This window comes from Vicia villosa, linkage group LG3 (assembly GCF_029867415.1).
Source record: "Vicia villosa cultivar HV-30 ecotype Madison, WI linkage group LG3, Vvil1.0, whole genome shotgun sequence".
NCBI lineage: Eukaryota > Viridiplantae > Streptophyta > Magnoliopsida > Fabales > Fabaceae > Vicia > Vicia villosa.
In genome coordinates, this window is record NC_081182.1 from 176,671,529 (window position 1) to 176,692,105 (window position 20,577).

The 20,577-nt window shown below is 43.4% G+C and overlaps 1 protein-coding gene across 1 annotated transcript; it reads right to left on the reverse strand.

The window, feature by feature from the left end:
- Positions 1-913: 913 nt before the first annotated feature.
- LOC131662607 (plant intracellular Ras-group-related LRR protein 7-like) lies at positions 914-6,579 on the reverse strand. The gene is made up of 9 exons (XM_058932424.1): positions 6,319-6,579; positions 5,060-5,129; positions 4,883-4,929; positions 4,256-4,364; positions 4,078-4,163; positions 3,361-3,451; positions 2,672-2,757; positions 1,380-1,466; positions 914-1,298 (listed from the first exon to the last, which is right to left on the reverse strand). The coding sequence occupies exons 1-9, from the start codon at positions 6,415-6,417 to the stop codon at positions 1,188-1,190; spliced, it is 786 nt and encodes a 261-aa protein (XP_058788407.1). The 5' UTR covers positions 6,418-6,579; the 3' UTR covers positions 914-1,187.
- Positions 6,580-20,577: the final 13,998 nt, after the last annotated feature.

Genomic DNA, 20,577 nt, shown 5'->3' on the forward strand with positions numbered 1-20,577 from the left:
CCTAATTTAAGATGTTTGATCATAACAACATTGTCTAATCTTTGTATCCATTGTATGCCAGATCCTCTTACCAAAAAAAAAAGCAATTTCTCTCTACACTCTTGTTCATTGGGGCGCACCTCTGAAAATCTAAAGATGCCCTTGAATTTATTCGGATATACATATCTAGACGCACAAAATTTCATTTTTCCAAAAATTTAGTTCGAAGATACATCTCCGAATAAACCCAAAATTAATTCGGAGATGTATTTTCGAAAATACCATTTATTTTTAAAGATTTAAAATTAATATATATTATTAATGCATAAATTTCTTATTTTAAATTATTTTAAAATATTTTTTGGATTGTGACTCTGACATCTACGTCAAAGAGATGCAAGTTGAAAACCTAAAAAGAACACTTTGATAATTACTTGTAAAATCTTGTTTTGATAAAATCTAAATTTATAATTTAAAACATAAGTGCTTACACAGTAAACTTAACAATCATAATTCCTCTACCTTCTTCATTCCAAAATAAAACAAATGATGAAATTTGCATTGAATCATATTTTTAAAAACACTAAAACTAGTTTCCGAGAAGTTATGAACAAAGCAACACACATGTTGAAAATAGGTTAGAAACCAAACTAAACTCACATTAGGAACAATCAATATGCTTCTGTTATATTTCACATTTTTACCGCAGGATCAATCCAACAGCTGAAAGACTTGTCACAAAACAGCAGCAGAAGATACTGAATCCGAGAAACCGAACTCAAGATACAATGATACCTTTCTAAATGCTCATTCAAATGACCATATATTTGTACAATATATCCTCTACTATCGCTGACATTTGTTTAGTTGAGGCTATCATATATGATTTGCAGGCAAACAAGGTAACAGAATAGAAGAATGAACCAAAGTAAAGTAACACAAGAATTATTTGCATTCTATTACAGAATGCAGTACCTTCCATATTGCATCAAAATTAGTCTTAATTTACAGCTGCCAGTATATATATAACATAACACCCTTTTCATTGTTGACAAACTGGCATCAAATCATTTATATGAAATCTTAAGACTATTGTTCGACATCGACTCTGTCTATAATCTAACATATTTGCAGGCAAAATGTACAATGCTACACCTCAAAACCATTTATTGCAACTTCCAAGTAGTTCCGGAAAATCCTGAGATATTTTATAGATCGACACCCTCATCAAGACCTTTTGAGCCAATCATTACATTTGAATCAATTTGTTTGTCGAATTTCTTTTTTCTTCTTGCTTCAAACTCTTGAAACCCGTCCATCTGGATAATCGCCAATACTTTAATTGCATTGAAAGATAGATAGGTGAAAAGGAAGAATAAAATCTGGGAACAAGAGCATACCTGTTGAAATTGGTCCATAGATATAGGATTACCATGCAGGGATATGTTCTGAAGAGCTTTGCAATCTTTCAATAGATTCAGAGGTATCTGCCCAAAAGGAAACCGAGGTATCACCAAGATATTCCGGATTACATAGACTCATAGAATCTTGGATTGGGAAAATAATATTAAAAGCATCTAGTATCTAAGCCTAATTTAATAGTATTGCATAAAAATTAATAAAGCAACCCAAAATAATGAAACGTAAAATATTCTGTAAGCAGCCAACAAATTAAGCTACGATGGCCGATGGGTTACCAGACCAGACAAGAATACACAAATATTGCATGACAATTCAAAATTGACAGACAATTTCATAAATCACAAGATATGGTTCAAAAAAGGCGTTATTACAATTGTAAATATTGATTCAGCAATTACTGCACTAAATTAAATTTTAGAAATGGTTGTAGTGAATAACGATCCATGCGTGTTTTAAAGAATAGAATTTGAGTTTCTTAATATTCAAGCCACACGATCTTCGTTCTTCAGTTATGAAAGCTATGTGCAGTCCCCTTGAATATGAAGCAATCTAGTGCAGCGAACAACTTATAATTCTTAGTGAGGGAAGTTAATAAGCAACCACTCATTCAAGTAATTTCCAAGTTTATGCTTTCATCGGAAATTATTGAGTTCAGATTTTTTACAAGCAAAAATAATAATCAAACAATTTTCAATGAATCATTCAAGTCTACAAAGTTTATAAAATGCTAAGTCCCAGATACGATATAAGGATCCTCTCTATTGTCCAACTATCAATATGGAATCGACAAGTCCCAGATACAATTTAAGGATCCTCTCTAGTTTTCATAAAATGGAGATTCAATTACTAAAGACTTTAGGTGTATAAAGAACTTATCACATTTCAAAAATTTCCTACATAAATTGGACATTTATACACCAAAACCGTAATAATGGAGATTTCCATTTCTTTCAAGAAAGGAATAGGATCTCTATCCCCAAGATGCAGTCTAGCCCTAGCTCTTATCAAAGATATTCGTTTTAAGAAAGGAATAGGAGCTTATTAAAAAAAAGAAAGGAATAGGATTTCGTGATTTTTTCCTTATTTAATAAGGATTTAGAGTATATACTAAATAGTATCTATACTATTATATAAAGGCAACTCCAAAGTTAACTAACTACCTTTAATAACTAACTTTGATGGGACCTTTTATAGACAAATTTACCCCTTAGCAACCCAATTCTTTTTCAAATTTAAATTAAATCTACACTAAAACCTAACGAAATGGTACCTGCTTCACATTATTGTTGTCTAAGCAAAGTGACTTCAAGTGAGAGAGACTGCACACTGAAGAAGGAAGATCTTCAATAAGATTATCTGAAATGTTTACAAAAAGTCTGAAATTAGATTCATTCAGAAGCAGCATGAAGCCAAATAAATAAGGCAGTGTATAATGTTCCAAATATCCAAATTTGATAATCGAAAAAATGGAAAATCACAAGGGTATTGGTCTTATGTTATACCACCATAATCATTCTTGAACCAAAAATATTGTTGTTTGTTCAAATTATAACCAAATTGTAACTTTTGATTAAATTAACTTAATCTAGACCAAGTAACTAGAAAGCATAAGACAGTGTAAACACCTTAGCTTTGATTTAGAGATAAAATGTAACTTGTAAGAGAAGAAAACTATTCTCAAACTTAAAATCTTAAAGCAATCTAATCTTGAATTTACATCTTCCGTAAAACAAAAACTTCCATTAGTAGAGAAATAACAAAAAGGTAGATTCTCCGAATCAGACTAACAATCAACATAATCCAGTTAAACTAAACAAATAACGCATCAATTAGGTAAAAATCTCACCAATCATTTCAAATTCTTACAAGGAAAAAACACAAGGGAAAAAAGACATGCATTACCATGCTCATGCACTGCAGAAATGAAAAATTGTGTCAAACCGTCAATCAGAAACATACCATCGGCTTGTAATTCTTCCAAAGAGAAGCAACTCCCAACTGATTCTGGAAGGGACTGTAGCTTGTTGTTTGAGACGTTTAAAATCAACAGCTGCATTATCAAACAAGATATCATACTTCAAATGTTATAAGAGTGCACAGATCATATCATAATTTCCCCCAACAACGCAAGACTACACGAGCACGCTCGGATTATGATCTAAGCCACATGCAAATCCAACTCATAGGTCTCTAAGCATACATCCATTGTTTATATAACATTGAAGATAAGAAAGATAGTGAAAATAAAATAATCTTGAGTTCTAAAAGAGTGTCCTAAGCATGGACAGTTAGAAAGAAAAGAAAAGTAAAAGGTTACAAAATTGACGACATGAGAAAATAAGTGTCTCATTATAATGAATAATGATGTCCGTGAGATATCAGCTCAGTGGTAGCTGTTTGACCTTGTTACCTCAAGGAACGGAAATCATATTCTTTCAAGGACGGTTCTAAGAAAGCAATGATGTGTTGTGTCTCAAATGTATGGCATGGAGAAAGCTTCCTTTATGAAATGTCTTAAGCTTAAAATGATGATCTCAAACTCTTAAGAATGTAATAAGCATGCATTGATGATACTCATATCTACACATAAATACAGTATGCATGCATTCTTCCAAATTGCATAAGCGATATAAAAAGTCAGACGATAATCAGGTTTCATTATTTATAATTACTTACGTTTCTCAAACTGCCAATAGTTGACGGCAAGGATGTTAACAAATTCCCTGAGATGGATAAGCGTTCAAGCCTTACTAACTGACCCACTAGAAACAAAATACACCGTAAGTTATTACTTAAAAGAGGGATAATAACATTTCTTTTAAAAAAGAATTTTATTTGGTGAAAGAGGAATTACATTCATCGGGCAAGGAAGTAATTCGATTTCCATCAAGGTTCATGAGCTTTAGAGACTGGAGTTTCCCCAAATTCACTGGCAGTCTCTCAATGACGTTGTCCGTTAATATCTGCGATGTTAGTTCACCATCAGTATATAATAGTATTTTTTTATCGATCATCAGCAACAACACGCTACAGCACTGATAAAAAAATTAAACAAGTACGCAACCATGACCTACACTCTACCATGGAAAAACAAATGAAAGATAGCCATGTGCTTAGAGCCATAACATGTGTGGATCAACAAAATACTAGATGGTAATTTCACTAGAGACACAAAAAGTGGACATGAAATCAACAATGGTACATACAACTGGAAATGAAACGTGGTATATACTATCGTTTCAAGTTTAAACACAGTTTTTTGGAACTTCACTGAAAATAAAACCAATCAAATGATAGTACAAAACAGCACATACTCGAGAAATCGAGTTAGTAATAAATGATAGAATATATACAGATAAATAACTTCTACAAAAAAGGATTGTCAAACTGCATGCCAAAATCTATTGTAGCTGATTTAATAAAATGCACAGATTTTAAGAGATAGATGCTGCAAGCATAGAGTAAAACGTCAGATTCTTACCAAGCGCTGCATATTAATCAATTTGCTAATTTCCAAAGGAATGTCAGCTACAGTCATGAAAATAAATTTATTAGCAATAAAATAACAGCATCAACAATGAGGTCAAAGTTATTACAACTACTTCAAAGCTAAGGCTTCTTAACCAAAATGTAAGTAAAAGGAAAGAAAATTGCTTACCTATTCGATTATGCGTTAAGTCAAGAGTGCGTACAGATCTGTCTAAATCAATAATTTCATCTGGAAAAGTCTGTTTTACAAGGAAAACAAAAGAAACCAAGGTAAGTCGCATGTTTTCTCATAAAAAACAAACACATGTACACAGGCAAGCAAATATTAATCTCCAACAGAGTCTGGGATTTCCTTGAGGTACGGAGATGAAAGATCGTAAAGAACAATCATTTCCAGCAAATATTCTTCCATAACTCACAAACTAGGGAACTTATAACCTATGAAACACGGACACCGGTAATAATTTGAAAAAAACGTAATCACAAGTGTCGGTGTTGATTTCAGACACGGCCACTGACACACGTTTCTTCAAAGGTGTCATTGTTATAGAGCTTATGACAACATGCATAGGGAACCTCGTGACAACACGCGTCTTGCTATCATGTCACACCATGTTGGTCTAATTATTTCTTGGGTGAACCTAACATAGTTCCATTTAAAAGAGAGCACCAGTGTTCCCTTCACGTAAGCCGTCATATTATAATAAATAAAAAAACAACTAAGGGTCACATAAAAATTGACAAAGCCAATTATATCCTTCACAAACTACTCATTATACAAAAGTAATAAAACTAGACTAACAAAGTACTCTCAAATAGAGTAACATGATAATCCAAACTACCACAAGAATCATATTAATATAAGAAATACCATTTCAACATCAATTCAAAACAACAAAACTCAACAACTTTTTAAACAGTTACCGCAACTCAAAACTTCACACACAAGGTAAACTCGTTCCAAGATTGAATACCTTATTAACCATCAAACAAACTTAATCAACCACAATTTCAAGTGCTTCAACAACATGTATAATCAAGGTTAATCACAGTTCACCTGTGGTTGAGAAAGTTACAACAACAGCACCTGATATACCTATTAACCATGAGTGTAAACTAAGTCAACCATTTTCTGTATCAAGGGTTTATCTGTGAAACTCATTCATACACATTAAGTGCATGAGGAATGAGGAATATTGCATGTTCAAAACCCTAACCAACCTATCAAATGTCTCGTCAACCTTCTAACCAATTGAGCTAATAATTTAATACACAAGGTTGGTTTATCAAATTCAACCCAGACAACATGCATCAACCAACTAGTACAAATTAAAATAAAATATACGAATTCAAAAAACCTAAATCGAAAAATTAAAATTGATCAAAAAACAATGAAAACAGAACGATGAAGGTAGAGTTGTTAACCACCTTCAATTTGGAATCGCGCAGAGCAACAATGCCAGTGGATCGCCACCGTGAGACTCTACTCGCTTTCGTCTCGGCGCTTTTGCTGGCGAAACAACCCATTTTTTCTTCTTCTTTGATTTTTTGGCTTTCCAATAACAAAAATGGTTATGATTTTGAAGATGAAGAAGAGTCAAAACAAAAGAAGAGAGAAACTGAAACCGCGTTTTTGTTCTTTTTGGGTTTTCCAACCACTGATGACGTACTGCCTCGGTGGTGTTTTCAGTTTTACTTTCTGTCTCTTATCTTTTTTTTTTTCTATTCAAATTTTGTATATATTTAAATAATTTAAATATGTGTAATTGGAAAGTATATTAAAAAAAGAAAATAGTAGAAATTTTGGAATTTGATTATTTTTTCCTATACTCCAAATTTTAACTAATTAAAATAAAAATATGGTTTATAAATAGCTAAATAAGAAATAAATTAAGACTCTTCTTTTATATTATTTTTTAATTTTTTTATACTATTTGATTTTTCTAATATATATATATATATATACATATATCTTTTAATGAAATATTAAATTTTAATGAAATATTTTTTTTTGTATATACAAATTATTTTTTTGTAAAATATAAAGTTCACTTTTAAACTATTTTTGAAATTTTATATAATATAAATTATGCAATTGAAGTAATAAAGAATATAAGTATTTTACTTTGGTGTATACAGATTCAAACAAATAACATTAAAAAAATATAATATGTTTAGAGCATTTTATTATTGAGGAGTGCTAGCAACACTCTCTTTTGAACACTCTCTCAAGCACTCACTTTTTTATTGGTTGAAACATGTGTGAGTCTCTCATTTTGAAAATAGGTCCCACATAAAGTAGTAGGACCCACACATGTTTCAACCAATAAAAGAGTAAGTGTTTAAGAGAGTGTTCAAAAGAGAGTGTTGCTAGCATTTCTCTTTATTATTATTCTAAGGGTTAATAAACTTTTTGGTTCTTCTAAATATCTCAAATTTCATTTTTATTCTTTCTAAAATTTTCCTTCAAAAAATAGTCCTCCTAAAATTTAAATTTTTAACTTTTGGTCCCTCCTGTAAATTAGCGACGGTTTTTACAGTTTAGCGACGATTTTAGCGATTTTTTTATTTTAGCAACGGAATTAGAGACCATTTTAGCTACGATCTTGTCATGAGGGACCAAAAATTAAAATTTAAAATTTTGGAAGGAATATTCTTTGAAGGAAAATTTTAGAGGGACTAAAAACGAAGTTTGAGATATTTAGAAAAACCAAAATGTTCATTAACCCTTAATCTAATATGGTTTTTCCATAATCAATTTTTTTTGTTAAAGTTTAAAATGATTGATTTTTCTGGGTTAATTTAAACTAATTACATTATTCATAATTAATATTTCTTTATCACTAAATTATTATTATTTACCATATATTTTTATTGTTGATAATTATTAACTGTTCTGGACTGGGCCAAGGCTAGGCCCAACACCGCTTTCGGCCCAATAAACCTCAGGGGCCCATGAATAGTTCATTCCCTCCCCGCACGCCTTGCTCGGCACTAACACCCTACCCGGAGCAGATGACCTCGCTCGGCGTTAACTCTCCCCCGGACGTCATCCCTGCCGAAGACCCTGCTCCGCGCAGGGCTCTTTCATATTCAACCCTCCGAATAACTCGGATCCCACGTGGCTCCTAGAAGACCACGTCTTCCCTTGGACTTCGGAGCGGTTAACCAGGACAGAGGGCGTACACGCACCTCCGATATTTCCGCTCAGGAAACCTGGCAGTCTCCTAGTTGGGCTTGGGAATCCAACCCAATAGCGAGATCATGGCCCAGCGCTGGGGGCTATATATACCCTCTTTGACTAGAGGGTCAGGTATTCAATTCTTACTCACTCTTAGCTAAGTACTTGCGCTCCTTTGCTCGTCAACTTACTTTGGCATTGGAGTACCTTGCAGGTACACCCCCCCTCCTCCTTCTTAGAAGATCCAGTCCGAGCAGCCTACGACGATTCTTCTGATCAGGTACGATCAGTGGCGCCGTCTGTGGGAAACTTGCTTCCCCATCTTTAAAGAACAAAGATCAAAGCTAATCATCTCCAATCGTCATGGCTGACAATAACAACATCCCAAACGCTGACCCTTTCCTCCTTCACGAGCTGATCGAGGAATCCTCCCGCGAGCTAGCTAATCATCGTCGGGGGGATCGTCGGCGACAAAGGTCCGGGCATGAAACCCAGGACACCCAGCTGTTGCAGGTCCTACAACAGGTCCAGAATGTTGACCATGTTCCTCCAGAAGGGCACGTTCAGAACGGCGAGCAGATCAGAACGACCAACGTGCCGGAACATGCCCAGAATGTGAATGAGACCGACCTCCGAGACGGGCAACATGCTTCCTCATTCACCCACACCTTCGAGAGGCGGAGAGCCCGTCATGGGGAAGAAGAGGAACCGCTCAACATTCCCGAGGATGCTGACCCCATCACTGTCCGCTTGCTCAAAGAAATACAATTGACGAACAGCCTCCTCAGAATTCAGGACGACCGAATTCACGAACTGGAAAGACAGCGGCGACGTCGCCCCTCTCCACGGAGGCGATACAGGTCACGCTCCTATTCCTCCTCGCGCTCACCGCCGAGAAGATACCGTCGGCGTTCCCCGTCCTCTTCAAGGTCTCCCCCGAGAAGACATCGCCGCCGGAGGACTCGTTCCCGTTCTCCACACAGAAAGAACAGGAAGAACCAGAAACCTGAAACCGCTGAACAAAGAAGCCCCTCCCCCGAACAGGGCCGTCGGGGCCCCTCCAAAGCTGCGTCGGGTAACAACCAAGAGGATCCCCGACGAAACAGGCACTACCATTCACCAGGACCGAGCGACGAGGAGGACTTCCGCAGCCCCTTGTCCGCCAGTATCCGGAGAGCCCGCCTCCCTCGGGGGATGGAAAAACCGCCAGTATTGGACCAATACGACGGAACCACTGACCCCGACGACCATATCCGGAGCATCGAAGCGGTCATGGACTATCACGTCGTCAGAGGCTCGATCAAGTGCCGCATTTTCCCGACCACCCTCAGGAAGGGAGCGATGAATTGGTACAGGAACCTCCCTTCGAACTCCATCCATTCTTGGACCGAGCTCAAAGAACTCTTCTTGAGCCACTTCACAGCCTCCCGACGGCAACCGAAATCGGAAGCCAATCTCGAGGCCGTAGTACAAGGATCCAACGAACCTCTTCGAGATTACCTTGAAAGATTCAACAAGGAGGCCGTCCAAGTGCAGACAGAAGACTACATGAAGAGGTACATCTTGGAGCGAGGACTTCTCCCCGGCAGTGACTTCAAGAAAGCTATTAAGATCGAGAAGGTGCACTCGATGAATGACCTCCTCAGCAAAGCAAAGGCATTCATCGATTTTGAGGAAGGCGAGGCAGCCGCAATCAGAGCCCCGAGGGGCAGTGGTGCCGCTCGCAGCTCAAACCTCGAAGACCCGGGGTCACGCCGAGGACAAGACAAAAGAAGGGACGACCGGTCCCGAGATGTCAAAGAACGGCGAGGACCAGCAGGGCGTTTCAACGACTACACTCCTTTGAACACCTCCCGGGAGAAAATCCTGGCCGACTGCCAGAACGCCGAGTTCAAGAAATCCAACATCAGGCCCCCGAAGTCAAATCCTACAAGACCGGGGACGGACAAGTCCAAGTACTGCAAGTACCACAAAAGCCACGGGCATATGACTGACGAATGCATAAATCTCAAAGATGCCATAGAGACCCTGATCAAAGAGGGCCACCTGGCAAGATACACCAAGAAGGGAGAACCCCCCAGAAGAGGCATCCCTCGAAACTCTGACGAGGGGAACTCACCGGACAGCAGACCACTTCAAGTCGCATTGTCCATAACCCGACCGGAAGACTTCATCCCTTCGGTCGGCGTGACGACCGCCCTCAGCACCTGGGAACATTTCCCCACCGCTATGGTCATCTCCAACGGCGGGGACCCCGGCTCTCTCACCGTCAGTTCAGTCAAGAGAAAGTTCGACGAGCTACTCAGCGCCAATGCCGATCTCGGCCCTACTCTGCGGAAATTCCGAGGAAAGTCAGAGCCAATCACTTTCTACCTCGAAGAACTGCCCGGCGGAGCTCCAAACGCCACCATTCCCCTCCTCGTCCGAGCCAGAATGGCAAACTTCGATGTTCGACGGGTCCTGGTAGATGAAGGCAGTTCAGTCGACATTATGTACTCCCACCTCTTCCAAACACTTCAGCTGGACGACTCGCACCTCACTCCCTATGTGGGTTCCGACCTCCAAGGTTTTAACGGAGCCACCACCAAACCATGGGGCTACGTCGAGCTGATTGTCACCTTCGGGGAAGGGGAAGCGTCCAGGCAAGTCAAAACCAGGTTTTTGGTAATCGACTGCAAGACATTGTACAACTGCATCATCGGGCGCCCCACACTGGCCGAGCTAACCGCCGTACCCTCCACGGTCCATCTGAAGATGAAGTTCTACACGAGGACAGGGAAAGTGGCCACCATCAACGCCGACATTGAAGCTGCGAGAAGGATCTTCGATGCATCCGTCAAAGGACTAGAGCTGATCGCTCCTCCGACCAGCTCCAACAAAAAACCAAGAGCCGAAGACAAGCATCCTCGGGAAGATCAGGTTCCAACGGCCAACGTCAGCTCAGTCGACCTCGATGCGAGGTTTACGCAAGAAGAACTGAAGACCGGGGAAGAGACACAATCAAAGGCCCCTCATCCCGTCCGGCCTGTCCCCGACGGAGACTTCGAGCTGATCCCCCTGGGGGACAACCCCAACAGAGCGGTGAAGATCGGCAAAGGCATCCCTGACCTGCCGAGGAAGCAACTCGTAGCCTGCCTTCGAGCCAATGCCGACCTGTTCGCATGGAGCGCCGTAGAGATGCCCGGACTCGACCCTGAGGTCGCCTGTCACCACCTCTCCATCAATCCAACCGCCAAGGCCGTAGTACAACGTAGGCGTCGGCAGTCTCCCGAGAAAGCGGAGGCTGCCGAGAAAGCTGTAAAAGACCTCCTAGAGGCAAATTTTATTTCCGAGGCCAAGTATTCAACTTGGCTCTCAAATGTTGTACTTGTTAAAAAATCTAATGGAAAATGGAGAATGTGTGTTGATTATACTGATGTTAACCGGGCATGTCCAAAGGACGCCTACCCTTTACCTAATATTGATAGACTGGTCGACAACTCGGCCGGCTATAAACTGTTGTCCTTCATGGATGCTTATTCTGGTTACAACCAGATTCCCATGGCGAAATGCGACAAGCAATGCACGGCTTTCATGACCGAATCGGGCAATTATTACTACAACGTAATGCCCTTCGGACTCAAAAACGCCGGAGCCACTTACCAGCGGATGATGAACAAGGTCTTCCGAGGAGAAATCGGCGACACGCTCGAGGTGTATATGGACGACATGATCGTCAAATCTCGAGAAGACTCCGACCACACGCTACATCTCGAGCGGGTCTTCGAGCAGGCCAGGTCCTGCAGGATGCGCTTCAATCCAGAGAAGTGCACCTTCGGAGTGCGGGCGGGCAAATTCCTCGGCTTCTACTTAACAGAACGAGGAATAGAAGCCAACCCTGATAAATGCCGAGCATTCTCAGACCTCCCTACTCCCACCAACAAAAAATCCATCCAGGTACTAAACGGAATGCTCACGGCATTATCCCGCTTCGTCGCGAAATCCGCCCAGCATGCACTTCCATTCTTTAAGCTTCTTCGGAAGGAAGCAGCTTTCGAGTGGTCCGAGGAATGCGAACAAGCATTATCCCACCTCAAACAAGTGCTCTCCAAACCCCCGGTGCTATCCCGACCAGACAGCAACGAGGTTCTCTATCTCTACTTGGCCGTTTCTGGCGAGGCGGCCAGCGCGGCCCTGATCCGAGAAACGGAAGACGGGCAGAAGCCAGTGTACTTCACTAGTAAAGCCCTACAAGGACCCGAGGTCCGCTATCAACAGATAGAAAAAATCGCGCTGGCCCTAATAACGGCCGCCAGAAGACTGAGGTACTACTTCCTCGCCCACACTATTATCGTCCGGACAGACCAACCGATCAAACAGCTTCTCAGCCGACCAGACATGGCCGGGAGAATGCTGAGATGGTCCCTCGAACTGTCCGAGTTCGACATACAATACGAGGGCAGGAAAGCGCTAAAAGCCCAAGCACTCGCCGACTTCGTGGCCGAGATGACGACGATCTCCAACTCCCCAACACCCACCGAGAATAAGTGGACCATCTATGTTGATGGCGCCTCAAGCCACGCGGGCAGCGGAGCCGGTATCATCTTGGAGAATGACGAGGGGCTCGTCATCGAAGTATCCTTAGTCCTCTCCTTCACCACATCGAACAACCAGGCCGAGTACGAAGCCCTCCTAGCGGGCCTACGCCTTGCCGAGGACGTGGGCGCTCGGGAAGTCATGATTTATACCGACTCACAACTGGTCGCGTCGCAAGTTAGCGGCGATTACCAGGCCAAAAACGACACACTAGCCGAGTATCTATCGCTCGTCAAAGAAAAGATGAAAGGATTCGCAAAGGCAGACGTCGCGCACATCCCTCGGGAACACAACTCGAGGGCCGACCTCTTATCCAAGCTCGCAAGCACGAGAAAGAAGGGAGGGAACAAATCGGTGATACAAGAAATCTTGTCCGACCCAAGCGTAGGCAAAAACGCGCAGGCCATACAAGTGTTTGCCATCGGAGACGACCATTGCTGGATGACTCCGGTATACAATTACCTCATGAACGACGAGCTCCCCGATGATCCAAAAGAGGCTTCAGCCTTTAAAAGGAGAGCCTGCTCGTACACAGTCATCGAAAATAAACTCTATCGGCGCGGCTTCTCCATTCCCCTTCTTAAATGCATCGACGACTCACAGGCAATGGAAGTACTGCAGGAGCTTCACGAGGGGATTAACGGCCAGCATCTCGGCGGCCGGTCGCTGGCGAGGAAAGCCCTCAGAGCCGGCTACTATTGGCCGACTATGCAGCAGGACGCCAAAGAGCATGTTCAGAAATGCGACAAATGTCAGCGGCATGCCGACATGCACCTAGCTCCCCCCAACGAGCTCAAATCCCTCTCCTCTCCTTGGCCTTTTTCCACCTGGGGAATGGACCTCCTCGGACCGTTCCCGGTCGGCTCGTACCAAAATAAATATCTCGTGGTCGCCGTCGATTACTTCACGAAGTGGATAGAGGCCGAGGCCCTTGCCAAGATCACATCTCAAAACGTGCTCCGTTTCTACAAACGAAACATACTCGCCCGGTTCGGGGTCCCTCAGGCCATAATCACCGACAATGGCACCCAGTTCACTGACAAAAAATTCCAAGAGTTTGTGGCCAAGCTCGGCACGAAGCAACACTTCACCTCAGTCGAGCACCCTCAGACGAACGGGCAGGCCGAGGCAGCCAACCGAGTCATCCTCCGAGGACTGAAGAGAAGGCTCGGCGAAGCCAAAAAAGCTTGGGTCGAAGAACTACATAGTGTACTTTGGGCGTATCGGACGACACCCCATTCGAGCACAGGCGAGACTCCTTTCAGATTAACCTACGGCACCGAGGCCGTAATTCCCGTAGAAATCCGAGAACCTTCTCGGCGCACCGAATTCCCCCTCGAGGAAGAACTTAACGACGAGGCCATGAGGGAAGAACTCGACATGGTAGAAGAGATCCGAGCAGGATCAGCCCTCCGAGAAGCTAAACTAAAACAGCAAATAGCTCTTCGCCATAACGCCAAAGTCATAAAGCGCGAATTTGAAATCGGCGCCCTAGTGCTCCGCAGAAACATGAAAGACTCGCGCGAGGGCAAACTAGCCCCAAACTGGGAAGGCCCGTACCGAGTTTACGACAAAACCGAGAACGGCGCCTACTACCTCGAGAATCTTCTCGGTGAAAAACTTGCTCGACCCTGGAATGCTGAAAAACTCAGACGTTATTACAGTTAAACATAAGCTAAAACGCCCGGCCTCTGGCCCAAACTCAGGTAGCGGACGGGCACGGACCCACGTCGTCGGTACGGACGTGAGTATTCCACGACAGCAACGGTCGATCCCCCTCGACAGATGGACGGGCCGATCCCTCGGCGGATTCTACACCTAGACCCTCCGAGGAAGTACCTGCATGGCAGAACCCCAGCTCGCGATGGGATCGTTCACGCCGCGAACGCTTGGCCGCAACCGCGGTCTCGCGCTCGCTTAAAGCGCACACCTGCTCTGCGCACCCGGCCCGTACTCAACACGCCCGGGCAATCAATCAAGGCCGAGCATAGTCCACATAACCGATATTATCACAAGTATATAAAAAACCTCCCCGGCGTACCCGAGCGTAGCCGGATGCTAACGAAAAATATCCTAAGTATGGAGGAAACACCTTATCTACTCGTCACTCTCAGAAATGTTATCAAAAACGAGCAGGCAACGATAGTACTTTAACAGAAATGTTATCAAAAACGAGCAGGCAACGATAGTAGTTTAAGGATGTGAATAAACGAATATAAGCAGACAAAGCTATAAAACATTAAAGATGCCGACCAGACCGGCCGACGATATCCAAAGTTACAATCAAATGACGGGCACGCAGGCCCCCAAAGATAATCCGGGCATTACCCAACAAAAGAGAAAGTGGCACGCAGGCCGAAGAATACAGGCACGCAGGCCCGGGATCACCCTATCTACTCGTCACTCTCAGGAGACTCGGGCACCAACACACCGTCCACAATCTTCGAAGAAAGGCCGATGTTGTCCTCCTTCAGGCCGGGGTTCAGAAGCCTCAACTGGTTGACGGCGCGCTCGAACCCAACTTCAGCCATGTCAGCCAAGCTTATCTTCAGGCCGTCCACTTTCTCCACAAACTCAGCCCTGGATTGCAGAGCAGCCACATCCGGCGACTCATCTGCCGAAGAAGCCCACTTAAGCTCAGACTCGGCAAGCTTTTTCTTCAACTCCGCTATCTCCCCGTCCCTCTGTTTCAGAGCCACGTCGATCTTCTTCTTCAGCTCCTTGCGGTCGGTCTCCATGACCTTCATCTTCTCCTCGGCAACCTTCTTGGCCGTTTCCGCTTTCTTCAGAGCCTCGGCCGAACCCGAACCACCCTTGGCCAACACTTGGGCCATTCCCAGGATCCTCATCACGGCGGCACCGTCGCACGCCAGCTGCTTCTGAAGTGACGGGGAGTCCATGTCACCAATCCGACGAGCTTCGTCCGGAGCGATAGCCAGGGGGAACTTCTCAAAGTAGCCTCCATCCTTATAGCAGGGAGGCAATACGAAGGCCCGCTCGGGACCCAGATGCGACGGCTCGTGGCGCACTCTCTTGGGAGACGACTCATCTACGTTGACCCGAGGAGAACCTGCCGAAGCAGAATGATCCCCGGCACCAGCACTCCGACCCTTCTTCTTTTGATTCTTCTTCGCATCCAGAGCCATCTTCAGGATCGCCTCGTCCTTCTCCGGCATAGCATCTGCGAAAGAAAAGTAAAACAAGTTAGCAAAAACACAGGGCAGAAGAAAAAAAGCAGAGCGAAGGGACACGACCTAACAACGCCCGAGTCTCCTCGGGAGACCGACAAGCCAACAAAGCCTTAGTGTTAATGGGCCGCTGCTCCACGACCTGCACACCGTTCTCGTCCAATACGGGAGTCCCGTCCTTCGTCACCCACGGGGACATAGTGAAGCTCTCTACATACTTGCACAAGACCGAATAAGACTCCGCATCTTGCTCGTCCAGGTCCCCGTCCTCCCAAACATAATGTTTAGGAGGAGAGGAGAAATGACCCTTCCACCAGAAAAACGGGAACCTTGTGCAGAATTCCCTCGCCACCTGTCCATCCTCGCCCCTTAACACCTCCCCGTCTCCATCGCGCATGACCACAAGGTCCGATACCTCCGTGTAGGCCAGTCGGCTGATCGGCTGGACGATAAAATACCGATCCTTGAAGCCTTTCACAGAGTCAGTGTACATCCCGAAGAGTTTTCGCTCGGCGTTTCTGAATGAGACCCAGCTATATCGGCCGTTTGCCGCCTGCCTTTGGACGCGGAAACACCGGCCGAACAATGCGGTCGTAGCACCGATCCCTAAATAGTTACAAACAATCTCGAACGCTCGCATGAAAGCAAAGGCATTCGGATGCAGCTGGGACGGTGCCAAATTTAGAAATGCCATCATCGATTTCTGGAAGTCGGAGAAGGGTAATCGGAAGCCGAGTTCCTTGAACACGTATTCATACATTGCAAAGCCATCCACGTTGAATCGAGAGCATATGCGCTCGTCTTGGGACGGACGAACCACTTGGTAATTCGGCGCTTCACCCTCCCCCAAGGTTTCAATCTCTCTGAACGCTCCATCCAAAGACTCAGTATACCGAGAAGCGACCGTCAAGGCTTCGTCGGCTATCCAGTCAAGCGCAACCGTACACTCGTGGCTAAACAAAGGCATGGGGGAAACCCCTCCCTCGGCATCCGGACCCGGGGAATCGACATGGTCAGGTCCTGCCGGAGAGGACGCGTTTTGATCCTCGATGATCTCGACCTCGGAGCTAGTGGCCGTCGAATCGTCCGACCCACTCCTCCACGAGTCAGATTCCGAGCCAGATTCCGAACTAGCGCTCGAATCAGATCCACCTGCAGGCAGAAGGGAAAAAGTGAATTCGACAGTAATCAAATCCACCCTTCCACCGCGATACGAGCGAAAGGGTAGAGCAGGAGCAGCGGAGCCCCCGGCTAAACCCCCATCGAGGAACAACGCTCGTCAGCCGAGGACTCACAGATGACACGACAACGGGAAAGCTTATCTAAAGCAGTTTAACGCCAACGTGCTCCGGCCTGCCAACCCACGCTGAACCCCGGGCATCGCTTAGATAACCCGGAGAAGATGATGATGGCGAAGGCCTCGAAAGCGAAACACAAATCCTATGAGAAATAGTAAAGCAACGACAGGCTAAACGAACTTACTTGCAGACATGATGGTGATGGCCGAGGAGAATCCTTCGCTAGGCGACGACCTTGATATGATGAACAAGCTGAGAAATTGTTCTCCGAGGGACCCTTGATCGAAGCCGAGCAGATAAACAGAGAAAGGAAAACTCCCAAATGAGAAAATTCGCCCCCTTTTATAGGAAAAAGGCTCGGAAGGCGAAGCGTCACCCCTCCTGACAGGCGCCGCCTCCTAGACCCTAGGCCATCATTGCCTATGCCACGTCAGCGCGTGCATCCCACGCGCGACGCTTCGCCCACCACTGGATTTTCCTCCGAACGCGTCTGCGTAACGAGGATCGATTCACCGAGCAACCGCGAGGACAGGGGTCCGTGCATAGAAGCAAAGTCACAGCTTCTTAACCGGAAAGCTCCGACTTGGGGGGCTCCTGTTCTGGACTGGGCCAAGGCTAGGCCCAACACCGCTTTCGGCCCAATAAACCTCAGGGGCCCATGAATAGTTCATTCCCTCCCCGCACGCCTTGCTCGGCACTAACACCCTACCCGGAGCAGATGACCTCGCTCGGCGTTAACTCTCCCCCGGACGTCATCCCTGCCGAAGACCCTGCTCCGCGCAGGGCTCTTTCATATTCAACCCTCCGAATAACTCGGATCCCACGTGGCTCCTAGAAGACCACGTCTTCCCTTGGACTTCGGAGCGGTTAACCAGGACAGAGGGCGTACACGCACCTCCGATATTTCCGCTCAGGAAACCTGGCAGTCTCCTAGTTGGGCTTGGGAATCCAACCCAATAGCGAGATCATGGCCCAGCGCTGGGGGCTATATATACCCTCTTTGACTAGAGGGTCAGGTATTCAATTCTTACTCACTCTTAGCTAAGTACTTGCGCTCCTTTGCTCGTCAACTTACTTTGGCATTGGAGTACCTTGCAGGTACACCCCCCCTCCTCCTTCCTAGAAGATCCAGTCCGAGCAGCCTACGACGATTCTTCTGATCAGGTACGATCATTAACTTTATAGAATTTTGTGCTTATTTCAAAAGGATACGTTTTATTTTCCATTTCAATAATCTTTTCACTACACTCTATGCATTTATTGAGAACTCCGCAGTCAGAAAATACATTCTCTCCTAAAATCATCAATTTAAACATTCTCTTATAAAATTATCAAGTACATTTTCTCTGCATCATTTGCACGAAGCTGAAGTATAGGAATACAGAAGATTTAGACTGCACCATTCACATAAAGTAGAAGCAGAGGAAGAGGAAGACGAAATAAGCAGCTGCGCCACTCAAAGGAAGTCGAATAAACGAAGTATAAAAGACAACATACCAGGTTTACGCTTTCGTTTTTCCTTTCATATCAACTCGATAGTCTACGTTATTCATCATAATATGTTCTATATCACGCATTTGAATCAATGTTCTATTATTTGCACTTGCTTCCATGTGTTATTTCTTTGACATGTTTAATGTTTATTTTCAGTCATTTCTTTGTCCATATTGGTTTTTCGTTTTGGACCAAGTTAGAAGTATTGTGAAATTGGTGTTGTTGTTATTGTTGGAACAAAATTGATGTGTACAATATGCCTTAGGTTTTTATGATAACAAAGTATTTAAAGAACAATTGGATAAACTAATGTGTGTTCAAGTGTGCATTACAAAGATTAATATATTATGAAGTCAGTTTTGATACTACACCGAACACTTAAAGAGAAGGTTAAAGATGCAGATTCTAGAGATCAAACTCTGAAGAGACAGCCTCCGAAGAAGTCAACTTTTGATGATCAAATTTTGGAGAAGGTCATCATCTGAAGATCACAACCTGAAGATCCTAGACTTTGCTCAAGTCAATCTCTGAAGACTAAGAGTCTAAAGGATCATAAGCTAAGACTTATACATTGAATGATCAGAACCTGAAGCCAATCAAAGCTCGAGAATCAAGAAGTTTCAAACAAGTTGCTATCAGACTCTAAGGTTAATCTGTCTTCTTCTGGTCACGTGAAAACTTAGCAGAAATTTAAAGAAGCCTGAAGAATTGGAGCTGATAATTCCTTTTGTAGCAAAGGAGTTTTCAAAGGCATTGCAATAGCATTAACCATCTCAGAAAGCTTTGCAACAAATCTGATATTGCTTCTCTAAAAGGCCCACTTGTGCAAGAAGTTCTCTCCAACGTCTCTTTTATGATTCTCTATAAATGGAGCTAAAGGCTCGAAGACAATATAATGTTGCACCTTGATAAACAAAGAGAAGTTAATCTGTCAAAACAAAGAGCACAAGCTTAACTAAGGATTTCTTAACTCTTGTATATTCTAGAAATCCCTAAGTCTTAGAGTCTATTTGTGTTGTATTTTGCCTACACCTCTGACTGTATATCAAGTGTAGTTTATCACATTCTATTAATTCTTATTATAGAGTCAAAAGTACTTGCTTGTGTGCTTGAGCATTTGGAAGTCTCTTGTTTGTGCTCTTAAGTATTGAAGTTTCTTGCTTGTGTGCTTGAGTATTAAAGTCCCTTACTTGTGTGTTTGGGCATTAGAAGTCTCTTGCCTGTGTGCTAGAGCAACTTGTAATCAAATTTGGTTATGGTGGAAATCTCTTGGAAGGGCAAGGGGATGAGACTACTCCTAATTTGTAGGAGGGACTAAGATAATTGCTTGTGTGTTTTATTTCTTTCTTCTTTATTTCTAATCAAATTTATTCTGCTGCTAATCATCAAACTATGACTCAGATTCTACCCTTATGATCAGAATCTGATAAGAGATTTGTAAGAGAGAAAAAAAATGTTAACACAATTCAACCCCTCTTCTTATGTTTTTCTCACCTTTGTTTGGCATCCAAGCATAGTCTATGCTTAACACTTAACAATGATAGAGAAAAGATCATGAGAGAAAACTATGGTTGAATCATAAGTTACTGGCAACTCCCCCAGAAACAATGCTAATCAGAGTACTTGTGAAAGAAATAATTATATTTCTAAACCTCCAACATTTAGTGGAAATTTTGAGTGGTGGATAAGAAAAATGTATACTCATATCATAGGTATTGATGATGAGTTATGGGATATTCTTGAAGATGGAATTGATTTTGAAGTAGATGGAGTAGGTATTGTGGCTGATAGAAAGAACCTCACACTTGTTCAAAAAAATATATGCCTCACACTTGAAGAATGTCTTGGATTGATGTAGCCCAGAATAATCTTGTGCCAGATCCTCAGATTATCATGAAGATAAACACCTTTGTAGTTTAACTTTTCAGAGGAGTAGTTCTTGAAGATAGCT